Raw genomic sequence first — 26,392 nt, 5'->3', positions numbered from 1 at the left:
CCTATGAATACAAACGACTAGAACAAGAAATATGAATTGGCATGACATCACAGTTTTTGCAAAAACATTATAGCAGTACAGCTTTCAATAACTTATCCCATTTGCAACCCATTTTCAAAACACAGGACTTCACTGTCACTCACTCTCTCCAGGACATTGTATATAATTTATGTGCATCAAAGAGATTCTATTAGTATGCAAGAGACATTGAGACCTTCTGGGAGAGGTGTTATGTCTGTCACTATTACATTTCAAATTTCCACAATGAAAAATTCTTGAACATATTTGTAGAATGCACATTAGTGCTGCTTGTTAACTCACAGACTGGAATGCAAAACTTTGTGGCTGAGTGCCAAAGGAGTGATGCTACTGCCTACTGGTGTGTACTGGTTCAATTTGAGCACTGAACCATCCCTTATATCAAATTTGTTTTCTTGATTTTGATGTCACAACTTCAACAGTATAAATGCTGTATTTTATACTGTGGATAAAAGTGAGTTTATTTCAAAAAACAAATAAGAGAATTTACTGTACACATTCTCCCCTAAAGCCCCTAAAAGTTTATTTCAGCTGTTTGTGTTATACAAATGCACTCTCCTTCTGACATAATTTGCATCAACAGGAATTTCAGCGAAGTCAAGTAAAACTTTATTTATAGAGCACTTTAAAAACACAGAAGTGAGCCAAAGTGCTGTATAGTAAATATACAACATAATTAGCATAATAGTAAATAAAATACAACATGAACAAGATAAAATATAGCTAAACTTCCTTAAAAAGGCATAAAAAAGTTATGTTTTACTTAATACTGTCACCGATGGAAAGAGAGCAATGCAGACATCGGCAAGCGGATCAAGGCAAAGGCAGGTGCAGTTTACTGTATTCAGCATTAAACATTATATTGATGGGATTGTTTATGTTTTTACTTTAAAAGTCATCATACTTTGTCTTAAATATTTACTGAATTAGTTAATACAATTTAAATCAATGTTTTCTAGTTATCTTAAAATACATGAAATTACTCAATACATGAAATTACTCATGGAAACTTTGATATAATACAGTTTGATATATTCAACTTTGGCCCACAGCCCACAATCAAGTTTGGTTATTAGCCCTTCATTAGAAAAGGTTTGGGCACCCCTCATTTAAAGGTTTAAAAACAAATAAAATAATGTTAAACTGAATTATAAAGTTCACACACTCTCAGAAAAAAAGGTACAATGAGGGTACAATTTTGTTCCTAAAGGGAACAAAATATAAAATTGTACCTTTAAAGGTCCCATATTGGTCTTTAGGGTACAATTTTGTACCCAAATGGGCTATAAAGGTACAAATGTCCAGATTTAGGTTTGAAAGGTACATTTTTGTACCTTTTATAGGACATTTGGATACAAAATTGTACCGTAAAGGACCAATTTGGCACCTTTAAAGGTACAATTATATATTTTGTTTCCCTATAGGAACAAAATTGTACCCTCAGCTCATGATAAGATCAAGACACTATATAACACTAATTTAAATGTATTAATACTAAACATTAATACTAAAATACATAATTTAAAAATATAATAAATAAATAAATTGATTGAATTAAATATTTTAATAATTAAATTTTTTTTCATGTATTTAAATTACATTTTTTCTCAAAAATGTTAATAATTTAATTTATAATTGAATGTAATTTTAATCATTAAAAACGTAAATACTGGTCTTTGCTTACTGTTTAAGACCCTATAGTTTATGGGATGTAGAAAAAGAACCATGCAGAGTGACAGCATCTTCATACAGGTGGTGATGTTGCTGTCTCTTTAAGAATTTGGCTTGTTGAGACGTTATAGTAGTGTTTGTTACTGAGGCGGTCCGTCGAGTATGCTGGCTGTTTACACAGAACTTCGCACGCTCTTCAAAGAAAAGTCTATTTTGGAGTCCACACTTTTCAGGTAAGAATGTATTAAAGATATATTTTCAGTCTCATTTTTACATGTGAAGCCGTGTTCTGTTGATTTTGTCTGACTCTCGGGTCTCGGCTTTCCCCCGCTTTAAGTGCTCCGGGCTGGCCTGCAGGATGGAGTTTGCTAAGATGTCTGCAGCTTATTAAAGAAGTTAATACAATGTGATATCGAAGTCACCGAGGGACATAACGTTATAGACGGTGAGTACTATATGCTGTTAGTTTTCTCGGTGTAAAAGTTCCCTTTGTCGCCTACGTTACGTATTCGCGCCTTATATCTTAAGTTACGTTAACGTTACTGCTTTATTAATAAGTGTTGCCACGGCGGAATATAATCGCAACCCAATTAGCAAAATACACTCGGGCCAGCTGCGGCGGCAGAAGCGAGCCGACGCTGCCGTATCCGTGCACCGGAATCGGGCCGTGACCCGTGAGTAATGTGCGGTGTGGCCCGGAGCTCGCGCGACTAACGTAAAGTCTTCATATAAGTTACCTTGATATAAAACCTTTTGTTATTAATACTGGAAATTTGTAATTATCGATAATGTTTTATATTTTGAGGCCATTTTTCTAGCCACGGTTGACCGCTGAAATGTAATTTTAGACGGTTAACTTTATATAAGTTATACCGCCATTTTGTGAAGAAAAATCACAATTTTGTCACCGACAAAGTGACTGATTATTTAAACGTGGCTAGTTACAAACGTGGCGTGTGTATGCTTGTACATATCTTCGTTTCAGTGTCTAAGTTACATTAATGTGGAGGAGTGTCCACAAACTCTCATGTCCAGAATTGTTGGTGCTTTACTATCGTTTAACGTTATACTTATGTTAATGTAGAATTATTAACATACCATGTTGTATTAATCGACGTTTTAAGTTATACTTTGTTCTTTAATGTAATAATTTGTCTTATCTGTTCTGAAACTGGTACCTTGAGCTATTTTACCTATTTTATTAATATCTCAAAATAAGTAAATAGTTATTGCTTTATCTTATTGCTTTCCAGAAGTTTTTGAAGTTTCCAATTGTCTTTCAGGACAAGATTGAACAACAGAATGCAGCCTAACAGCATCAGACCAATGAAGGCATGTCATATGAAAGCATGGCTCAGTTATAAGATGTAAGTATGTCTCATTATCTATACCATGGTTTTAATGGCTTACATACTATTTTAAAATTTTAGGTTTTTACTTACAAACAACAATAAATGTACACCCACGTGTTTAAAATTATTTTCTAGGTTTTCATCGAAAGATGAGAGATCAACTGAAGAATGCTATGGTCCTGACTCTAAGGTACTCTTTCTAAACTTTCTCCACTTGATTAATATTATTAAATTCTAGCTTTGGATGGATTCATTCATATTTGTTTGTATGCCACATCTTATGTTCCAGGAATTGATTTTACAGCAGCACTTCTCATGTTGCCAGCCTTGTTAAGCGAGACACTTCAACATTTCGTTGTGCTCCGGTGCGTATGTTGTTTTCTGTTTAGTATATGCTGTGATAAATGCATTTTATAATGCTTGATATTCTTTATATTAGGATGACGGAGTGGGTAGTGCTGTCACCTTACAGCAAGAAGTTCGCTGGTTCGAGCCTCGGCTGGGTCAGTTGGCATTTGTGTGAGGAGTTTGCATATTCTTCCAGTGTTCGTGAGGGTTTCCTCCAAGTGCTCCGGTTTCCCCACAAGTCCAAAGACATGCGCTATAGCTGAATTTGGTAAGCTTATTTGTCTGTATTGTATAAATGTGTGTGTGAATGAGTGTCTGGATGTTTCGTAATACTGGGTTGCAGCTAAAAGGGCATCTGCTGCATAAAACATATGCTGGATAAGTTGGTGGTTCATTCCACTGTGGCAACCCCAGATTAATAAAGGGACTAAGCCGAAAAGAAATTGAATGAATGAATGAAAATTATATTAGTCTTTTAATCTGTGATACTTTTTTTTTTTTTAATCAGTGAATATTAATTATTTTACTTTCTATGCATGTTGATTTTCTCTTCATCAGTGATAGAGTGACTGATATTAATGTAATTATTGTTTTGTCATTTACAGTGAATCATCTTCACCACATCCAACAGTTCAAGTTCAGGAGGACACCACCGACTGGACAACTGTGTTAACAAGACGAGTCACGGCAGTCTTCAGAGTTGATGGGATTGCGATTGGCCGGGCTAATGATGTGGACGAATATACATTTTTGACATATCCATCTTATTAGAAGAACACCTTGATGTTTCTGCAGTTGAATGTTTTGAATGAACGGTGGACGGTGACAAGCCTCGATCTACTCCAGTTACCAGAGTGATCAACCTTGTTTTTTGTTTCTCTACATGCTCTTGGGATAATCACAATCATCAAGTTAATCCAGCACACTGCTATCATTCATGCATAAAGCAAATTTTTAAATAATTTGTGCTCCTAATGACTATCAAAGAACATTTTCCAGATATGAGTGTTTGACTTGTCATGTTTATCAAAAGCATAAACACATATTGTGTTACAACAAATTACAACTCCACTTGAGGATGATGAGGAGTAATCTACTGATGTTGAGGAAGAGGCTACTGATGTTTTTGATTTTCTGCACTGTTGAAGCAATTTATAGAGAAACATTGCCTTCATTCTGAAATACAGAGAAAATTTTGATGACAAATTATTTATTATGACCGAGTATTCTGACTCAAGACAAATACTTTGGACTTTATAAAGTGCAGTACTTGTTGTAGCCTGTGTAATGTGTTTATAAATCTTAAACAGTATTCTTGTGGTCTTTGTATTAAGTGTAGATTATTCAGTTTTTATTTGTTATCTAAATTGTTCTTTTTACTGTTTTACATGTCTGCTTTATACTTGCTGTGTAATTTTATTTCTTAACACATTCAGTTGTGAGTTGTAATTAAATATTTCTACATTAATAAATAAAAATGGACATCTGTGAACCAAAATATTTTATTTATTTATTTGTGCATGCAGTCACCAAAGGATCAAAATGCCTGGGTCAGTACCCTGAAAATACTATATAATATAAAAAGGTACATTTTTGTACCTTCAGTGTCTAGGGTACAAAATTGTCCCTTAAAGGGTACAAATGTAGAAGGTACAATTTTGTACCTTTAAATAGAGGTACAAATTTGTACCCTTAAGGGTACCACCCCAGTGACGGGCCATTTGTACCCCAAAAGGTACAATTTTGTACCTTTTTTTCTGAGAGTGCAGGTAACCAAAGAAGCAAAGCTGACATGGGGGAAATGTGGTCATATTTGCAAATGGGCAATAGCTGACCCGCTACTCCCCACATACAGTGCATTAATCTAGCGGAATCGTTATGAAAACATAGATTACTGTCTCAAACTGCTGTTTTGGTATATATTGCTTTATTTTTGCTAGTTGTCTTAATTGAAAAAAGCTAGATTTAACCACCACTCTAATCTGATTGTCAAATTTAAAAGTCAAATTTCACCACTAAATTTGTGACTGTAGGCTTAATATGCTGAATTTATATATATAGATAGATAGATAGATAGATAGATAGATAGATAGATAGATAGATAGATAGATAGATAGATAGATAGATAATGTTCACTCTGGTTGAGTATACTTTATACGTTTTGCAGACACAGCTATGCATAGAACAAGTGGAACATGGAATGAGAAATCATCTTAAATATCCTAACTTAACCTTAAATGTTAAATTTAAATTTAAATTTCAGTTATGTTTGCTAACCTATATTCAGTTTGCTAACCTTTATTCAGAATCATACAGCCTGTTTCATTGAAAAGCACAAGCAAGCCTCTCTTATACTCGACAGATGTGTAGCCAGGATAGCTGTATCACTATTTTTCTAGCACATATAAATATGGTATTAGACTAGAATGAAAAAAAATACAGACATATGTGGGGAGGAGATGTGAGTTTCCCACCTATCTTGTTTACAGTGGATAATTTTCTTTGTAATTATTCACTCTGAAGCAGAAACAAGTTAAGAGTTCTGTAATCTCCACCTACCCGTGTCACCTTCTCTGCACCTCCACCTCAGATGCTGTAAAATATGTATATCTTTTTTTATGTTCTGCACTCATTATCCACACCGCCATGTTTTCCATGTGTCATTTACACCTTATATCCTAATTATTCATCGGTGTGACTAAGCAGAGGCACAGCACTCCTGTTTCCATCAGTGTTGGCGTGCGCATTTATTTCTCTGGTTCCTTCCATTACTGTTGGTTGAGAGATTTGGTATAGGGAGTCTGTTTTGCATAACATGCCAGCTGCTATTGTTCATCTGTCTGCAGAGCTTAAATCAAAAACCCTTCAGTGGGGGTGTGCGATGAAACCATGGTCTAAATATGTATTCATATTTGTATGAGTGATAAAATTAGCAGTTTTTGGGTATGGGCAGTGATTAAAATAGAAGTGTGTCTAAATTAAATGAATGACAGTACCGGCTTAAACCCCTTTGACTTCAGAGCTGTCCTAATTCTTCAAATCATAGATTTAAGGTGCAGGAAACATTACACATTATTGAGATTTTGGTCCATATTGATATGACAGCGTCACACAGTTACTACAGATTTGTAGATATGATGTGAATCTCCCATTCCAGCACATCCTAAAGGAGTCCTATTAGATAATAATAACCTTTATTTAACCAGGTAAGTAAATTGAGAACCAGTTCTCATTTGCAATAAAGACCTGGCCAAAAGACAACATTAAAATCAGATACATTACAAAGCAGTAGGGACAAAATACAATAACAATTTCACAAATGCAGATAATGACATATAAAAACAAGCACAGTGATCTTGTACTATTAACTGGATTGAGTTTTTAAAGGATGATAGTAAATGAAAGTGAGATCTGGGGACTGTGAAGGTCATTAAACAACAGTTTGAGATCATTGTGACCTGGCACATTATCCTGTTGAAAGTAGCCATCACAAGATGAGTATTATGTGGTCATAAAAGATGTATAATTCAGACACAACATCCATGCTAAATAAGATAATAGATAAAGGGCAAGGCAGAAACATGCTTCAAATTGTTTACACCAAATTCTGACCTTATCATCTTTATACTAAATAAAGTTTTTATTGTTCGGTTTTGCCTAATTTTAAAATTTTTCTGCTTAAAGGTTGAGCTTTTTGAAGATTGTTTGAACGTTGAGATGTTTGTTTTTTTCTTCTGACGTCAATTGTAACAAGTAAAAACACTCTTCTTTTGGAAAATAGGCTGATTTTACAATTCCCCCTTGAGTTAAACAGTTGAGTTTTACCATTTTTTTTTATCCATTCAGCCAATATTCGGGTCTAGTGGGAGCACCTTTGTCCTAGATTAGCATATTAGCATCTTGATAAAAAATTACCTAATATTTCCTATAATTTTCCTATTTAAAGCTTGACTCTTCTGTAGTTACATTGTGTACTACGACAGACAGAAAATAAAAAAGGTGCTATTTCCTAGGCTGTGATATGTGATATGTTAGTATACTTCTGTATACTCTCATTCCAGCATAATAATCAAGAAACTTTGAGGCCAAACCATGGCTGCAGCATGTGCAATGATAAACTAAGCTTAAAGTGCTACCACCAGACCTAGAGATCAGCTAAACCTCAAAACAGACCTGGATATCAGCTGAATCTCAAAACTGTTAAAACTCTACAATTTAACTCTAGATGAGCTGTAAAACGAGACGATTTTCAAAAAACGGTGGAGTGTTCTTTTGATGGTGTCTTGTGAACAGGCTAGATAATTTCTTGTCATTTACCTCCGACATTTTCCATTTGGTCAAAAATCTAATTTGATCAGCAGTTTCTGAAATACTCAGTCCACACCATAATCCGTAATTTGATGCTTGGTTTGAACTTCAAAAGATCATCTTGACTATGTCTACATGCCTAAAAGCACATAATTGCTGACTTGTGATTGGCTAATTCTATATTTGCATTTGCAAGCAGGGGTGTGTCTAATAAAGGGGCTGGTGAGTGTAATTGCGCCACAGTTCTGCACAAATCAGTCTTTAAATTTTACACATAGGCTCAATCCCAATTCTACCCCTTAGACGTTCCCCTTGTCCAAATTCTCTTTAGCTTGAAAGGGCAGGGCTAAGAGGAAGGGCTAGATAGCCCTCATAGGGGGCTTTTTTCAGGACCACACTCAAAACCAAGGTGTAAAAAATGTAAATGTAAAAATGTAATGGAAGGAGATGCACAAATTAGTATATTTTGTCATTATTATGAATTTTTACAACAATCAAGCATATATTTTAACATTAATAACAGTGTTTGTGTTTTACCGTCATGCTTTAGAAAAACTAAATGGCAGCTTTCGTGTGTTAACATAGATTACTATGGCCACGGTGCAATGCACAATACAGTTATGAGTTTATATCATTATGATACATGATATTGCTGCCTTCTGTGATTTCCTGAATATAAATACCAATAAATTACACAACTGGTAGCACAACTAAAGCAGCCACGATTGTCTGATAGAATATAAAGCAAGAGATTGTGATGACATATGATGACGTGTGCAGGTGTTGTAGAACTGTCCCATTTCTTAGGGGTAAATGTTAAAGCCCTTCCCTTCGCTTCAAGGGCCAATGAGAAGGGAAAGGGTTAAGAGTAGAAAAATAGAATTGGGCCTTTGTGTGCCAGATTTCTTCATAACACAATTTGCATACAACCACAAGCAGATGACAGCACGAGTCAGAGATCAAACTAACCTTGCACTTGCACTTCAAATCTCTTTTTTTTTTCTCCTGAGGAGCTTCTGGTTCTCTTTCTACTTCTTTACATAAGCCAATAAAGGCATAATGAGGCGACACCGTGCTGTCAATTAAAGGCCTAGTTATCTCCTCAGCAGGCTACTTGTTGCATAGCCGCAAGCACTGTTGTTTAATGCACCCGTGATCATTTTAATTCTCTTGAGAATGCAGGACCTCTGCGGAGACTACCAAAGGATAAGCTCTGATTAACTTTCGAGCTCCTGCCATTGAGCTTTAAGCTCATGTAAAATGCACACGGCCTTGACCACTTTTTGTAAGCGTATGTACGGTCACCATGGCAGCCGGGGTGTTTTGTCTCCAAATGCATCCTTTTTACTCGCATTGCCAGATAAAGGACGATAAAGTGGAAGTTTGTGTTGCTATGACGATTAGATTTCAAGCACTCAAAGGAGAGACTAATAGAAGGGAAAAGAAAAAACATAAAAGCTTTGCAGGGAGGATCTGGGGACGCCGTCGACAACATGCCTCTCCACATTGGACCCGGGGCCTTTTTCCCAATTACGCCGGCATCCAACGAACCCAAGCGGACTGACAAGGATCTTGATGGGCAAGGTTTAATTAAGCTAAAGCAAGCTCATTAAACAGCCAGGCTTAAGCAATGGCAAAGCTCTAAAGGACTTGGAATCGACAAGAGACTTGGAAGTATCCACAACGTCTTTTGAACTGCCTCCATTTTTCGCAGGGCTCATTTAAAAGACCTCCTGTCTGACTATCAATGCCTTGCTATACTCCCACACTTGGCATGTCAGGAAATTGAGCTCTCGAAAAAAATAAAAAATGAAGGAAATCTGATGAGAGAGTGGTGAAATTGAAATCACTGTTGTATCAAGCTGAAACGACTCCCTCCCGTTGCTTTTGTGCTATTCCCACGATAAGGCAGCTGAATAAGTTTCCAGACATGAAATTGTGCTTTGATCAGTAACTCTAAGCCACGTGAGACTGTATGATCCCATCATACATTTCTCCTGGATTGTTTTGTGTAAGAATGGATATGCGAGAAGCCCATACGAGTCTGAACGTGTCGAGGGACGTCTCCTCTGTCGCCCTCTTGGCTGAGAGCAGCAATGCAGTGGCATTTTGCACTATATGAGTGTGCGCGTCATTGTGAAACAGCGAGAGGTGATTAATCACACAGAGGCTCTTGGTCCCACAGCAGTGTCCACACAAGTTCCACTGGGGCTACAGCATGGTTCTGTGGGACGTCCAGACTGCGTTTGACACCAAAAGATAGTAGGCAGACACCTCACTTAAATCCCAGCTGTCACTTCCAGTCTCCTTCAACAACTCACATCCCCACACACAGCCTCGACAGGTCTGACACAATGCCTTACAACAGGCTTTTAGGACAAAACATATCTTTCAGAGGTGAAATTGAAAACACTGAATAACCGTCTTCTCGCTAGGCTAGCTCATATCATTGCTCCATCTTATCTCAGAGAAATGCTAAACTGATGTTTGAATATGCTTTTTAATAACGCCTCAGGGCACACAAGAGAAGGTTCTTGAAGAGATGCTATGGGAAGGCAAAATAAAACGAGGTGATGTCAAAGGTTTAATAACCTCCTCATGGTAGACAAACAGGTATGAATGACTGAAAATAACAGTGAACGTGAGATCTCATCCTTTGCTCAGAAGACAGCAGCCAAAGTGAAGTTATTCCAAGCAAACTGATTATTGCATTTCTGAATTTAATATGCTTCTGCATGTATGTAAACTGCATTATTCTATTTAAAAGAGAAAATACTCCGCAATTATTAGCCAGATCCTATTAATATTTATAAACATTTCAGTGATATTTTACTTGAAGGGTTCATGAAACTCTTATGACACCTTTATAAGCATAAAATTACATGTTACAAATATAAATAATATTTAATGAAATTTCATGCATACGATCCTACCAACATAGACTTATTTTGAAAATGTAGCCTTATATATATTTCTGGAAATTGCAAATTATGTAGCCAGAGCTACGTATGGCTGCATTTCGTCTTTAAAATGAATGCTACGGGGCGGTATGATGCCGTTTCTTTTCTCACTTACCAGCTGACTGCTTACCTCCATATGGACAGCTTTTCAGCTGTTGCAAGTTTGTCCGGTAGCTCACCATGTACAGTTGAAATTTGAAGCATTGGCCCCCCTTTGAATTTTTTTTCTTCTTTTTTTAAACATTTCCCAAATTATGTTTAACAGGGCAAAGAAAAAAAGATTAAAAGCAGATTATAAAAACAAAAAATTAGTAGCTCCTTTAAATTATATATTTGTTCAATAGTCTACAGAGCAAACCATTATTGTACAGTAACTTGCCTAATTACCCTAACCTGCCTAGTTAACCTAATTAGCCTAGTTAAGCCTTTAAGTGTCACTTAAAGCTGTATAGAAGTGTCTTGAAAAATATCTAGTAAAATAGTATTTACTTTTATCATGGCAAAGATAAAATAAATCAGTTATTATAGATGAGTTATTAAAACTATTATGTTTAGAATTGTGTCTAAAAAAATGTCTGTTAAACAGAAATTGGGGATAAAATAAAAAGGGGGCAAATAATTCAGGACTGTAATATATACTATATATATATATATATATATATATATATATATATATATATATATATATATATATATATATATATTAGTGTGTGTGTGTGTGTGTGTGTGCGTGCATGCATGCATATATGCACATATACGTTCACCTATATATTAGTACATTTATTAAAATCCATAGTTGCTAACCTAAATAAAAAGCCCATGTGCAAATTTAAATTTTTTTTTTTTTTTGCTTAAAAACAATTAAATAGTACAAGAAAAAAATATATAGTACAATAACAAAAATAAGGCAAAGATATTACCAGAAAAAAATGACATACCATTTTGTTATACATTTACTTCTTTTCCACTATCTTCATACAAGAAAGAATTGAGAAATGTTTCAGGAAACCGTGTAGACATCATAGCTGTCCATCTACTCTCACTTATTTACCATTGTTAAATTCCATCACATGCTAATTGCATGTAATACCAATTTCAAGTGTTCGCACATACATACGTTTATTAATTTTTTTTTAGTTCTTAGGTATTACCTTAATAGAAAATATGATGTAGGCAGCATGCATGACAGTTGCCAAAGTGAGACATGAGCTATATAGGAGACAAATGTTGTATGTACATATAGGGCTAATATGTGGATATGAAGAAGCAATACAGGAGACCTATTTGGCCTATATATGCGCATATATGCACCTCAATTTTGCCTATATATGGCATATATACACATATATATATTATCATATATATATACTGCATAGTTTCATATATCCGCATACATCCTCATATAGGTTCTTTCCATGTGGGTTTGAATTTGTCAGTAAAATGTTTCATCAAAACTCAAATAATTTAGATCATTGATATTTAATAACAAGTGATGACAATTTAATGACAAATTCAATTCACACCACTCGATTTGTGGTCAAAAAATATGTTTTATGACACAATTGTAATCATGTTTATGACACATTATGTTGTCTTGATTATGTGAGGTTGTCAGCTTATAATTCATTTATGTCAATTAGTCATTACAGACATTTCAAACAATGTCACCTTTGCCTTTAAAATGATTTAACTCAGTGAATGACACTTAACGGTAGTTGTCATAAGCATGCATTAAATCTCATTCACATTTATGGCATGTCGTGTCATGGTTATAAAGGTTTCAAGGTTTCTTTTGTGCACCTTCTTGAAGTCTCTTTAAAATCAACTTTCCCCAACACAGTACTGTCTCTAAAAACATTGACACATAAAATGCTTTAATTTTAGATGCTATTAGTGCTTAATGTGCATTTTAATGAAATGTGTTTGTGCTAAACACATTTCATTTTTACATATGAATATCTACCTACAGCAGAACTCATGCATTAATGTAAATCTATGTGCCTGTACAAAATGGAGAATATACTGTAGCTTTAAATGTAAGTGACAGTTATGTAGGAGTATGTGTGATTTCATTTGGCCTCAGCCTTTTAAGACCTATTAGCAGATTGAGAATAACAAGTTTGCAACTTTCTGCAATTACACTAATAACAGCCCATGAACACAAAGGCAAATGTGAAAAGGGCTGCTTTATGATATGTGCTAAATGTGACGTTATATGGTATTTTTTGCCGCCTGACACATTTGTTGAGTGTTGACTGCAAGTGATACACACATTAGCAGGTGGTCATATAAAAATAATTACAGAGAGCAAATAGTAGGTTTATAATGAAAAAGTTGTGAGATTTTGTTTCATAAGCATCCATTTTGTACCACAGATAATTCTCCAAAAACAAAGATGAACGTGAAAATACACTATGAATTATTTAATAAAACAATGTTCAAAATTACGGAGACTCTATGAAGACCCAGAAGGGGCGTAATGGTAGGGAATAAAAATAAATGGATGGAAGGAAATAAAATGGGTGGAAGACAAAAAATGGGTGAGAGAAAGAAAACTGTGTAATAGGAAGTCGGAAGATAAATATTTTTAAAGTTTTTTCATTATCTCGCAAACATGTTTTGCGAGGGAACACAAAGATGTTTTCCGTTCCCTGTTGTTTGACAAACACTTCCTATTCACTTCATACACGTCAACCCTCCTATTTCTGGGATTTTCCTGTCATTTTACCATTCTATCATCCTATCATTAAATATTTTCCAATGACTGTAAAAAAAGTATTTTCCCATATTTCTTCCATATTTTTAACCTTGAAAGAACATTGAAATTAATATAACAATGTCTTCATTCACTTTCTATTCATTAAAACTGTGAGTCGATTATCGGCCTTCATATGCAAATGCATGTACGAGCGCTGACTGACGGACACGCTCCGTATGATAAACTGATCCCAGATCATGCCATTTAAAGAGGAGCTAAAGCGCAGGACATGTCTAATTTTCCTTTAAATGAGCACAAACAGTTACTAAGGTAATGTTTTCATTATAGATCTGTGCATTCTTAAAGTGACACCTCTGTTATCAAACAAAACACAACGAGAGATTCATTTGCTCCTCTTCGGTTGTTTGATAACAGAGTTGTCACTTTAAATGGCATGTACAGAAGTTGACCTGGGATCAGTTTATCATATGGAGCACGTTCGTCAGTCAGTTATACAGATTATACATGCATGAATTAATGAAGAGTGAATGCAACCATTTTGATATTAATTCCAACGTGCTTTCAAGATTAAAATTATTAGATAAATGTGGGAAATATTTATTGATAAGATGATAATGAGATATAATGATAAAATACAGGAGAATCTCAACAAAAATGTGAGAGTTGGCATGTATGTAGTGAACAGGAAGTGTTTGTGGACGACAGTTTTGCAAGGGAACGCAAAACATTTGCAAGGGAATGCAAAAACTTAATATATTTTTCTATTACTCAGTTTATTTTCTCCCACCCGTTTTTTTTTTCTTCCACCCATTTTTGTGGAAAAAAAATTAGGTGGAAGAAAAAATAAGTAATAGGAAAATATTTTTTTAAGTTTTTACATTCCCTTGCAAAACTGTTGTTCAACAAACACATCCTGTTCACTTCATACAGTACATGTCAACTTATACATGTATTCTCTGATTCAGAAGTGCACATGAAGGGCGAAGATCGAAGAACAGCTTTGATGAATAAAAAGTGAATGCAGACATTTTAATATTAATTTCAACGTGCTTTCAAGATTGAAAATATATAAAAAATATGGGAAAATACGTAATGATGGGATGATATCAGGATAGAATGGCAAAGTACAGTAGAATTCTGGCAAAAACGGAAGGGGTTGACATGCATGTAGCGAACAAGAAGTGTTTGTTGAACAACAGTTTTGCGAGGGAACGCAAAGTCTTAAATATATTTACCTATCACGATTCACTTTTTTTGTCCCACCCATTTTTTTTTTCCCCCTCACCATCACGTCCTTTCTGGATCTCAGAAGAAAATAACAGCATTATTTATTGTTTTTTTTTCACTCTTTAACAAATGAATGCATCATTCATTAATAAAGACATTTCATAATAGTAGTTTTGAATGAACTGTAAAAAAACTACTTTCAACTATGATAATAAAAAATGTTGCTTCAACAACAGAACATATTAGAATCATTTTAAAAATAAATTACACTGAAAATGTAAAATTAAGCCACAGGAGCAAAGCAAATTTTAAACTATTTAATAATAAAACTATTATTTTAAATTGTAAGGATATTTCACAATTGTAGTAGTACTGTATTTTCGGTCAAATAAATGCAGCCTTGCTGAGCAAAACAGGCTTTTTTTTTTTTTTTGGTCGGTATACAGTATATACATATCTTTTATATCTGTGAAACGTTAGACTTTTAGTCTTGGTTCATCTTTTGGAGGCAGTGGATTCTTCATTAATCTGTTTGTCTGCAGTGTGAAATGAACTTATTATAGCCTGTATTTTCTTTTGTTCTGGCATATCCTCTAGATTATTAATGTGAAAGTCTGCCCTCTGGCACACAGAAAAGCTTGCCAGGAAACTTGCCTTCTTACCAGGGATCATTTGCTAGCTGGTTGCAGTTGTTGTTCATTTTTGGAAAACTCTTTCAGTATAACATGAGTTCCACAAGTGTCTGCAGTGTTGATTGGGACTAATTTTATTTATTGGGTTTTTTGGTCCATGGAGAAAAATGAGCTTAATTATAATGATTTATTATGGAGGCTTTGTAGGCCAGCAGTGGATTTATTTTTATTTTATAATTATGCATTATATTTAAATCATCCTTTGCCAAATCTTCACTTGTTTGGCTGATGCTATAATTGTCTTTTTGAAATATGAGCACTCGTTGTGTCTTGAGATATTTACTCTACCTGATATTAATTATGAGAACAGCATATTTTACATTGAAATTAATCACAAGAGTGTTCTCCTACCGTACATATACACTGCTGAATTAAAAGGATTTTCCATTTGTGCTCTAGTAATTAGTAAATATTTGGTGATATATCACAGTTAATAGTAATAATAATAATAATAATTATAATAATAATAATAATAATAATAATAATAATAATAATAATAACAATAATAATAATAATAACAACAACAGTTTTATTATTATTATTATTATTTTATTATTATTATTATTATTATTAATGTTGTTTTTGTCTTCATTATGTATACGTTTAAATAATTATTTTCTAATTACTAAATTTATTATTATTGTTATTATTATTATTATAATTATTGAATTATTATTAGTATTAATATTATCTTTGTTTTTTATTTTTGGTAATGTTATGAAAATGTATAGGTATTTAACAGAGAAAGTTGCATACTCGCATACATGTTATTTGTCATCACTATAATACAGTGATGTATTATGTAAATGTGTAAATGTGCATCCTGAACTAATCCTAAAAACAACAAACTTTTTAATAAAGTTGTCATTTTTGTTTTTGTACATACAAAGTAGATAAGTATTCTTGTAGCTTCAAAAAATTACAAATGAACCACGAAGACACATGGACTGTTTTGAAGATGTTTTTGGTACCATTCTGGGCTTTGAACATTTCAGAATCCTATGGATGATCAGAAATCGGATCTTAATTTGTGTTTAGAAGATGAATAATCTTACAGGTTTGGATTTACATGTGGGTGAGTATTTAATAACTGAATAAAAAAATGTATGTGAACTATACCTTTAAACAATTATCTACAAGAACAAATGCTACTGAGCATGAACAAAATGCCTAAATCCATACTCAGAAAAAAAGAACCGCTAGGAGCCAAAATTAATCCCTCCATTTAAAATGGAGAGGCTATTAACAGCTTGAGGGGGATTTGAACTGTGAGATGACATAATGGCTGATTTATTTGTTGTACGCCTAAGTGTTGTCGTGCATTTTGAACTGCTGTAGACCTTTCTGTTGGTCCTTGCATTATCTGACGTTCAAGCTAGTTTTACGCTGATCTGATCGTCATTCATTTGAGATGTTTCGCTGGAAGAATCCCCTCCCTCCTCTCTCCCCGTCCCGCTAGCTAAATAGAACAGAATTCACTCTGTTCCGCTATGAGAACCGGCCATCAAATCCTCTTCTCACCATCCACATGGCGGAACTATCGGACAATAGCACTCTATTCAAGGGAGCTTGGGCAAAAATGGTGTCAATGCCATCAAATTGATTCAACAAACCTGGAAAGCTGTAAAGGCAAGACACTGCAGGCAAAACATTGTTCTTTCATACACCTATCAATTTTAAGATGTTGTGCTTTTAGATTTATTTTACATTCTAAAGAAAAGATAACAAAGAACACAACAAAAATCTTTTGTGGCACTTTATCAATTTGTGTTGGTTGATTTTAATTACATTTTTTTTTAAAAGTGGTCCTCTTAAAATGAGCTTTTCTACTGCACACGTCCACTTTAGCAACACTGTTAAAGGTCCTACATGGGTCACCCTGATTATTTACAGTATTTTATTTAATTAAAAAATGGTTGCACTTTAGTTTAGGGAACAAATCAGACTATTAACCAATGCTGCGTCTCGATCAGCACCCTAGCTTCAGAGGTTGCTCAGGTTGTATCCACTGGTAAGGACAGTGATGAGATTGGTTCACTACACATTGGGACACACTGCGTGTGGCATAAGAACATCCTCATCCTCACAACATCAAAACTGGAGTAAATAAACAACATCAGAACTAATAATTTTCATATATAAGTTTTACAATGCTTTTAAAAAGTACATTAGAGTGAAATAATTTATCTGTTTCATATGTCCTTTTTATAAATGTAAGCTAGATTTTTGCTAACTCATCTAGCTATGTTGTTTCATGTTAAATTAAATAAATAATTGCTTTAAAAAACATCTGTCATTTGTCATTTTGTTTGATGATTTGGGTCATGTGATTCATATTTCGTGCTTCCAAACTTCCAAGGACACATAGTGCACATTGATGTGCTCTAATTTTCACGGTACATGCAGTGCACTGGAAGAATTTTGAGACAGTTCTTAAAATGGCTGATGCCCTGATTAGTACTGATGCTGATTGAGATGGACCCCAACTGTTTCTGAAATCAACATCCTATTTGCCGTTTATTAACAGTTAATTGGGTGCTGATGAATTTAAATATGGGCTAGAATAAAGGCATCTGAATTTGGTCATGACGAATAAAACATTAATTGGTCCTAATAAACAGGGGGTGTTTTAGAAATATTCTGCTAATAAGTGGTGTAAAAACAATGAAGTAAAGAGATTTCTAAAAAAAAAAAAAAAGTCCACTCTGCAAAACCCTTTGACTAATATGTCCTATATATAAGTCCTAATATGCCCCATATATATTTACATATACCTTCAGGTCTCCCAAGGTCATGAATCAGTGTGCACAGATGCAGCCACTGGTAAAGAGTGAAGGAGATCACTACATTGTTGTCCTGGTTGTAAAGCATTTCAATTAGTATACAAAAGAACTGAAATATATATATATATATATATATATATATATATATATATATATATATATATATATATATATATATATATATATATATATACACGCAGTATATTTTTATGCATTAAATAAAACAACCTTTTATTGTATGTATGTGTGTGTATATATGTATGAATGTATGTATGTATATATATATATATATATATTTATATATATATATATATATATATATATATATATATATATATATATATATATATTTATATATATATATATATATATATATATATATATATATATATATATATATATATATACATACATACATACACACACACACACACACACACACACACACACACACATACACATACACATACACATACAATAAAAGTTTGTTGATGCTAAAATATTAATTGAACCTTTCTTTTCTTTTTTTAACTGTGATATCACATGTAATGTTGGCAAGCTGATTGTGATTCATGTTTCAGGCTTGGAAAAATCAATTAAGGAAACATGGTCAGCACTAAGGATTCGTAGTTTTCATGATGTACTGTGAGATATTTCAAGGATTGAACACTTCAATGCATTGGAAGAATTTTGATTGAGGCAGCCCTGAAAATAGCTGACTACTTGATCAATGCCATGACCACTGAATAGGGAAATGATTGAGAAAGTTGTGGACAATATATGGACAGGGTCCAATTTTACTCAGCTAAGAACAATAAGAAAGAGTTAGGAAGAGTGTTAGCTAGTGCCATTATTAGCCATCATGTGGCAGCCCCCACACCTGCCACTCGAAGCGTCCATACTAGCTGGTCACGCAGACGGAGTGTGGGCGACTAATAACGAGAGGTGACACAGAGGCTATGTGAAGTGCCTGCTAAAGCTGTGCCATTTACATTCTCAACGCTAACCGCCAATCCGAAAGTGCTAACTTTGGTGAAACCTCCTCAACCGCCACATGGAATCTTACTAATAAAGCGTTTCAGCCTACATGCTAAATGGAAGGATAATTGCAGGAAACATTATTGCTTTGAAAAACATGGTGCGTTTTTGAAGGTGTTTGCAGAGAGTTTGACCCATTAATTAAGGCTCAAAGCAATCCTCAAGTCTGTGTGTGTGTGTGTGTATTTATATAATTTTTTTTTCTTTTTTCCTTTTTTTTTTTTTACAAATGTTTTAGTAGATGATGTGATTTCACCTGTTGCTAATTAAGAAAGAAAAGTCGGATTGGCTTGAGGAGGTAACTATAGAAACAGTGGGCTGTTCTCATGTTCTACTTCACAATCACTATAGATGTTAACATGCTAAGTGTGCTGTCATTAATAATGACATTATTAATCAATGACAAACAAATATATTAAAAAAACAAATGTAATTTATCATTTTCATTTAAAAAAAACATACATTTCCTTACACCTTAATAAATGTGCACATCTCTCTCTCTCCTTCTTTCTTTTAGTTTGTAAACATTTGTATTTGTCATCCATTTGTAAAAACATATAGACATTCTCCACAACTATCATTAATTCTCACTTTATAAATATATACTATGACGCAATATTTGCTTTTTTTATTAAAAATAACCAATTAAAATAGGAGTATGTTATAATTGAGAACAGGAAAATGTTTAAGTTGTATTTGTATATATGGTTTATTAATAATTAATTAATTCATTTTTATTTTCAACTTAGTCTCTTTCTAAATCAGGGGTTGTCACAGTGGAATGAACCGCCAACATATTCAGCATATGTTTTATGCAGCAGATGCCCTTACAGCCACAGCACTGGGCAACACCCATACACTTTCACACACATACACTATGGCAATTTTAGCTTATTCAGTTCACCTATATCACATGTCTTTGGACTGTGGAGGAAACTGGAGCACCTGGAAGAGATCCACATGAACACGGGAAGAACATGCAAACTCCTCACAGAAATTTGCCAACTGACCCAGCCGGGGCTCGAACCAGCAACCTTCTTGCTGCGAGGCAATCATACTACCCACTGTGCAACCATTTTGCCAGTTATCAATTCATATAAGTAAATAAATAAACACATGTACAAAAAAACAATGGTGAATCGGATAAATGCTGACCACAATTTCATCAGCTATAAATATTACTTGGGTTCTCCCTTGTGTTTGATTAGCAAATGTTTTCCTCAATATGCATATTTCTTCTTTGTTATCATAAATATTTTCACTCACCAAACACTACTAATATCCCTAGGAAAATTACTGATTCACTTTAACATCAGTATGTTTGAATAACAAACAAGTATATTCATTTCTTATGCCTGAAATGACTTTAGGCGCAACTGTGTGTTTTTAAGAAAGTAGCACCATGTAAAACTTGAAGTTGCCAAACATGTGCAAACATTTAAAATAATATTTAGTTTCCCCATATATGCTAATATTTATTTTATCGTGTAAAGTTATGTCTTTAAAATTTTAAAGTATTGTCATTTAGATCAGTGGTTCTCAAACTTTTTTCATTAAGTACCACCTCAGAAAAAAAAATGTCTCTCCATGTACCACCAAAATGAGCAGTATTGAAATACAGTAGCAACAACTCTGCACAGTTAAAAAAAATGTGGCAGAAATATAGGCTAAATGTCATATATGGCATATTATTAACATAATTTTTGGTCAATTTTGAAATGTGTGTAGCATGACATATTTCATTCCTCCGTGTACCACAAGAAGGAAGCCCGCGTTTGAGAACCACTGATTTAGTTCATTATTCTCTTTAGACAATGACAGTTGGTCAAAATAACACGTTTTCATATTTTGTAATTTAAAAAAAAAAAAACAAGGTTATTTCGCATGGTGGCACAGTGGGTAGCAAAATCACCTCACAGCAAGAAGGTCGCTGGTTCAAGCCCCGGATGCGTCAACTGACATTTCTGTGTGGAGTTTGCATGTAAATTCTCCCTGTGTTGGCATGGGTTCCCTCCAGGTGCTCCGGTTTCCACCACAAGTCCAAAAACATGTGGTATGGGTGAATTGGGTAGGCTAAATTGTCCGTACGGTGTGTGAATAAGTGCGTATGGATGTTTCCCAGTGATGGGTTGCAGATGGAAGGGCATTTGCTGTGTAACACATATGCTAGATAAGTTGGGGGTTCATTCCGCTGTGGCGACCCCAGATTAATAAAGGGACTAAGCCGAAAAGAAAATAAATAAATTATTTCTTAATTCTGAATTTGGTATTGTGCCATCAAAAATCAACAAACACAGTACATGTCTTGTCATGTTATATAGAAAACAAAGCCTGTAATTGACAACAGTTTTATTTAAAATTTGGAAGATATGTCATCTGTAGTTTACCAAATAAAAAAAAAAAGAATAATTTAGCTAATAAATGTCAAGGGGCATTATGCGTGGGCCATGCTCTTGATAAGCCAGCATACCACGCCATTCATCAAATTGTTCTCATATCGTGATGAATCATACCTCAAAGAGAAACTCCATTATGAAGCCAACTTCCAGCTCAGCTAGCTCTCCGCTCCCTGACATCGAAAAGCCACAGTATTGGACTTCCCTGCTGCAGCCATCTGGCCCTATATCAGAGCAATTTCCAGAGAATATTCCTGAGCAAATGTTATGTGTAAATTTCCAATAAGATTGCTGCAAATGTCATACAGTAAGTGTTTATCATTCAGTATGGCTGCATGACAATGATGGGCATAACGAGTGTGTCTCAGTCAGTCCCACACAGAGATGACACTCATCAATGCTTCATGCCCTCATTGTGCCCGGCCTCCCCGTGGAGAAAGAAACAGCGGAGCAGCATTCCTGTAATGCTGGTTCTTATTGAGCCCATTGAATTGCTAGATAAGTGGTAACTGCAAGGAGGCCAAAAGAGTCTTCCTCACCAAAGACCTAGCACCTTCTTGTTTGTTGTTCACTATGATCTCAACAAAACATGACATGCCTCCTATCCAGTCACAGAGGTGTCTCATTTATGCCTGCCCTCACCACTGTTGATGGGACCAAACAAATCAACTATTCCAAGCATTCTCTACTAAAACAGGCTGCCCATTCATATTTCTGCTTGTTTTCCACTATTGGCCCACAGTTCACACACCTCCATGCCGTACAAGACCAGCTCAGCACTTGTAAACAAGGCTTATGCAGAAACTGGCCAGGCTGGGCCAACAATGTGCTCCACGTTGGTACTTCAAGGGTTCCAAGTCAAGCTCCACTGGAATATGGTTGACCCTGAACACCACTATCAAGATGCTTTCAGCAAGTTCTGAACCGCCACATTCCTGGCACACTGAGCTACTAAAGCAACATTCCAGGTAATCAACAAAACAATGACCATTGATTTGTTTGTGCTCAACTTTTCTGAAGAAAATGATACAGAGAAAACACAGTTTCCTAATTTGCCTGTCTTAGAGTGTTTACAGAGAGGTTCTTAGAAGCTTAAGTCTCACAGAGGTCTGCCCAATGGTTCCTTATTCAGAGAACCCCCTTTAATTTTGGTTAAAAGCTTGTGTCTCCACCATGCCTGGGACAAGCTCCTATACAGATTAAACACTATTCAAAACTCAATGTGCCAATGCTGTGGTGCCCTGGACACCTTTTCTGATTGGTTATCTTACCAGAGGAAGGTGGTGATGACAGATCCCAGCTAGAAAAATGCATGTGGCCCAGATCCACACCAGGCACTTACATTTGGATCACATACTGAATGGAATGATGGCTCTAGGGCAGTCTGCTCCTGTTTGTCAGATCTGGGCCACAAATAAGCCAAAGCAATACCACATATTAGCCAGAATTCAACCAAATGATTAAGAACTGACCCTTTTCTGGGCCACAGTTTGCTTTTATTCTGGCCCAGATCTGGCCTACACCTTACACTTGCTGGGTGTGGCAAAGTACAACAATCCCAGCATTGCAGTATGAATACATTCTTTAGCTTATTGATGCTCCAGTTTTAATTATTTGCTGTTGATTCTGCAGTTTATGTTGACATTGTTGACTTTGTAATTTTTATTTTCCTTTTTGTGATATTTGTGAGTTTTGTTCATCTTGTTAATTGTCGTTGTTGAGGTTCATATGCTGATTATTGATTATTGATTACTGATTATTGGCCACTTCAGGCTTACATTCATTATTCCTAACCAGTATTCCTAACAGCCTAAAGTGGCCCACATTCATATGCTATCTGGGATGCCTGTTTGGGGCACTCTGTTAAAGGGTCAGCTGCCATCTTGTCCAGCATGGCCATTTAACAGAGTCTGCATATCAGCTGCCTCAAGATGATGACATTCTTTTTTTGTCTGGTGACTCAAAGGGGGTGTCTTATATCAACTTTCAAGGAGGCTTGAGGAAGGCTCTCCACACTACACAGAATACGTCTTCTTCTGTGGACACATTGCAGACTTCTTTCACTGAACGCAAAAATGCTCCCAGAGGCAATGTAGCCCAAGGCAAAAGGAAGCTATGCCTACAGACAGTTCAGCAGATCTGGTCTGTCTTTGGGAAGGCAGAAGATGATCTACCCCCCTGCTGGATGCTTGATTTGCAGAAACAACCTGGTCATGAAAATTCAGAGCGATACATACTGGGACCATCATGCCAACATGGGACCTCTCGGTGGTCCTGGAGGCCTTAAAGTGGCCTCCTTTCGAGCCTCTTCTCCTTAAGGTTAAGCGAGTCAATGACCTGAAATGCTCTCAGTTAGAGATTTTTTAGCCTCTTGTTTGGACCTTATGACTGTAAAATATTTCTTAAGCAAAAGCTTGGCTATTTCCCAAAAGTGCTCTCAATAAAGTTTATCACTTTGCTGATCCTTATTATTCTGGGAATAGCGATCAACCCTTTCTATGCAATTAGGACACTGAGTTTATCTGAATTACTCTTAGTCTTTTTCAGACAAAACAGCTCTTCATCTTATGTCTCGGGGGCTGACAGTCTGTGTAGGTATGTGGAAAATGAGTATTGGAACCATGTCAGATATTTCAATACTGATATGTTTCAAAAATAGATATTTTGTTAACACTACCATAGTTCTCCAATCATTCACCAGTCTGAATTCAAGCTGCCAAAGGAGTCGCTTTTTCTGGTAAAGATATCAGAGCATTTATTGATCAGATATCTACATTGGCTACTAAAATGCAAGACAAAGGTTTAATATGAATTCCAGTTGTGGGCATACTTATAGCAGCAAGCCATGATTTAATACAGTAGTAGTGGCACAAAATACTTAGCTTAATTTGTATTTCAAATAAAAGAACAGATTTAAAAATATGCTCATTTACATTTACATTTAGACATTTAGCAGACACTTTTATCCAAAGCGACTTACAAATGAGGACAAGGAAGCAATTTACACAACTATAAGAGCAACAATGAATAAGTGCTATAGGCAAGTTTCAGGTCTGTAAAGTCTAAGAAGGAAAGTATTGGTAGTATTAGTATTTTTTTTTTTTTTTTTTTTTTTGGTACAGTTAGTGTGATATCCAGAGAGGCAATTGCAGATTAGGAAGTGAAGTGGAGACTAAATAGTTGAGTTTTTAGTCGTTTCTTGAAAATAGCGATTCACTCTGCTGTTCTGATGCAGTTAGGGAGTTCATTCCACCAACTGGGCAGATTGAGCGTGAGCGTTCGCGAAAGTGATTTCTTCCCTCTTTGGGATGGAACCACGAGGCGATGTTCATTTACAGAACGCAAGTTTCTGGAGGGCACATAGATCTGCAGAAGTGAGAGCAGATAAGAAGGAGCAAGGCCAGAAGTCACTTTGTAGGCAAACATCAGAGCTTTGAATTTGATGCGAGCAGCAACTGGCAGCCAGTGCAAACGGACTAGCAGCGGAGTGACATGTGCTCATTTAGGTTTATTGAAGATGTACTCAATGTACAAAAACTAATTAGTAACATTTTACACAAAAAACCCTACCTAATAAATACTGAAAAACTGAGCATTTTTAAATGGTTTGCTTTTTTGTATTCGTAACTGACCCTGAAGCATGATTAGTTCGTGAAAACATTTACTGAAAACTTTTTCCTTCCCATCTTCAAGGACTTCTTCTGTGTAGATCATAAACTACATACAAATGCGCAGAGAAAACTCGAACGAAGAGCTTCCTAAGCAGCAGATTATAAGCCATGCATTTTCTGCAAGTCTGTCCCTGTCGGGCACAGAAAGGCTTAGTAAGAGAGAAGATGTAGTCTCTGACTGCATAACAAGATCAGGACAGAGTTTATGATCCTGTGGGACTCTCCTCATTCCTGTCAATGACGCGGAACGCTTGATCCCGTGGCATTAGACCTCCCTGTTTGAGTTAATACCTTGGGCAAAGCTGTTTTATTTTGGCCTTAGAGTATAGTGCCAGTGTGTGAGGTTGAGGCCTGGGACCGCAGCTGGTCATCGAATCTGTCTTTCGTAATCCTTTGTGTCTGTTTTCCATCAAATATATATCAGTGTCTGTGTAACAGAATCAAAAGGACATCTGAAACCGTCATAGATTTAAAGGCGAGACAGAGCAGCCACAAATACTTTTCATGCATCTGTCAATTTGTGAGGTTTTTGGCCTTTTTCAGGTGTTATTTTTTAGTCTAATGTAAAGAAAACATCTAAAATACACTTTACAGGTTTTTTCTTTTGTCACACTATCAGTTTGTCTCTGTTGATTTCAGTTCCAATTCTTATTTTTAAAGGCAGTTTTTTTACTCTCCTGCACTGAGCCATAAATCTCCACTTCACAGCACTTACAGATATGAATAAAACTGTGAACTGTGGTGTATTCTGAAGGGTTTTAAAGAGAGAAATACAACAGATCATGTAAAACATTTTTTTTAAATGTTAATTGTAAAATTGTTTATTGTATGTCAATTATGTAGTCAATAAAGGGGATAACCAAAATCATCTCTGAAAAAAACTCAAATCTAAGATCGTGGAATACAGAATACTGGAATATTCTTATGACACAGGGCTATATTTTTGGCAATAGTCAAAATTATACTTTTTTTTTTCTTTTGTGTCAAAATCTTAGAATATTAAACAAAAACCATCTTCCATGAAGATACTTTGTGCATTCCTACTGCAAATACATCAAAATCAGGGTCAAATTTAATCAATAATCCAGGTAAGTGGTCGTCTTGAAGTCTGGGGACCCACAATAAATACCTAGAAATTTCTATAAATTATATATACTGTAATATCATTTTCTATCACACTTTGTAGTA

General features: G+C 35.2%; 1 protein-coding gene and 1 long non-coding RNA gene across 18 annotated transcripts in view; one reads left to right on the top strand and one right to left on the bottom strand.

Annotated features, from left to right (window-relative positions):
* The window catches only part of LOC147835040 (uncharacterized), a 143,686-nt gene that overhangs the window by 58,656 nt on the left and 58,638 nt on the right, over positions 1-26,392 (bottom strand). For 2 of the 15 annotated variants that reach the window (XM_087270435.1, XM_087270436.1), the window contains one exon: positions 21,651-21,757. The exons of the other annotated variants lie outside the window; for them this stretch is intronic. In XM_087270435.1, coding sequence (XP_087126561.1) covers positions 21,651-21,713 — 63 coding nt within the window. In that variant the 5' untranslated portion in view covers positions 21,714-21,757. The remainder of the gene's footprint in view (positions 1-21,650; positions 21,758-26,392) is intronic. 15 annotated transcript variants of the gene reach the window in all.
* On the top strand, positions 1,814-4,908 carry LOC147842031 (uncharacterized). 3 transcript variants are annotated; one of them, XR_015500590.1, is made up of 7 exons: positions 1,814-1,943; positions 2,068-2,155; positions 2,994-3,077; positions 3,198-3,252; positions 3,352-3,427; positions 3,502-3,678; positions 4,016-4,908. It is a non-coding gene; the product is annotated as an uncharacterized LOC147842031 (long non-coding RNA). The 3 variants fall into 3 exon arrangements; XR_015500589.1 differs by having other exon boundaries at positions 2,048-2,155; XR_015500588.2 differs by having other exon boundaries at positions 1,840-2,155.

This window comes from Danio rerio, chromosome 10 (genome assembly GCF_052040795.2).
Source record: "Danio rerio strain M-AB ecotype USA chromosome 10, GRCz13ab, whole genome shotgun sequence".
Lineage (NCBI taxonomy): Eukaryota > Metazoa > Chordata > Actinopteri > Cypriniformes > Danionidae > Danio > Danio rerio.
The sequence above is the reverse complement of the archived record's forward strand: the minus strand, read 5'-3'. Positions and strand labels throughout refer to the sequence as shown.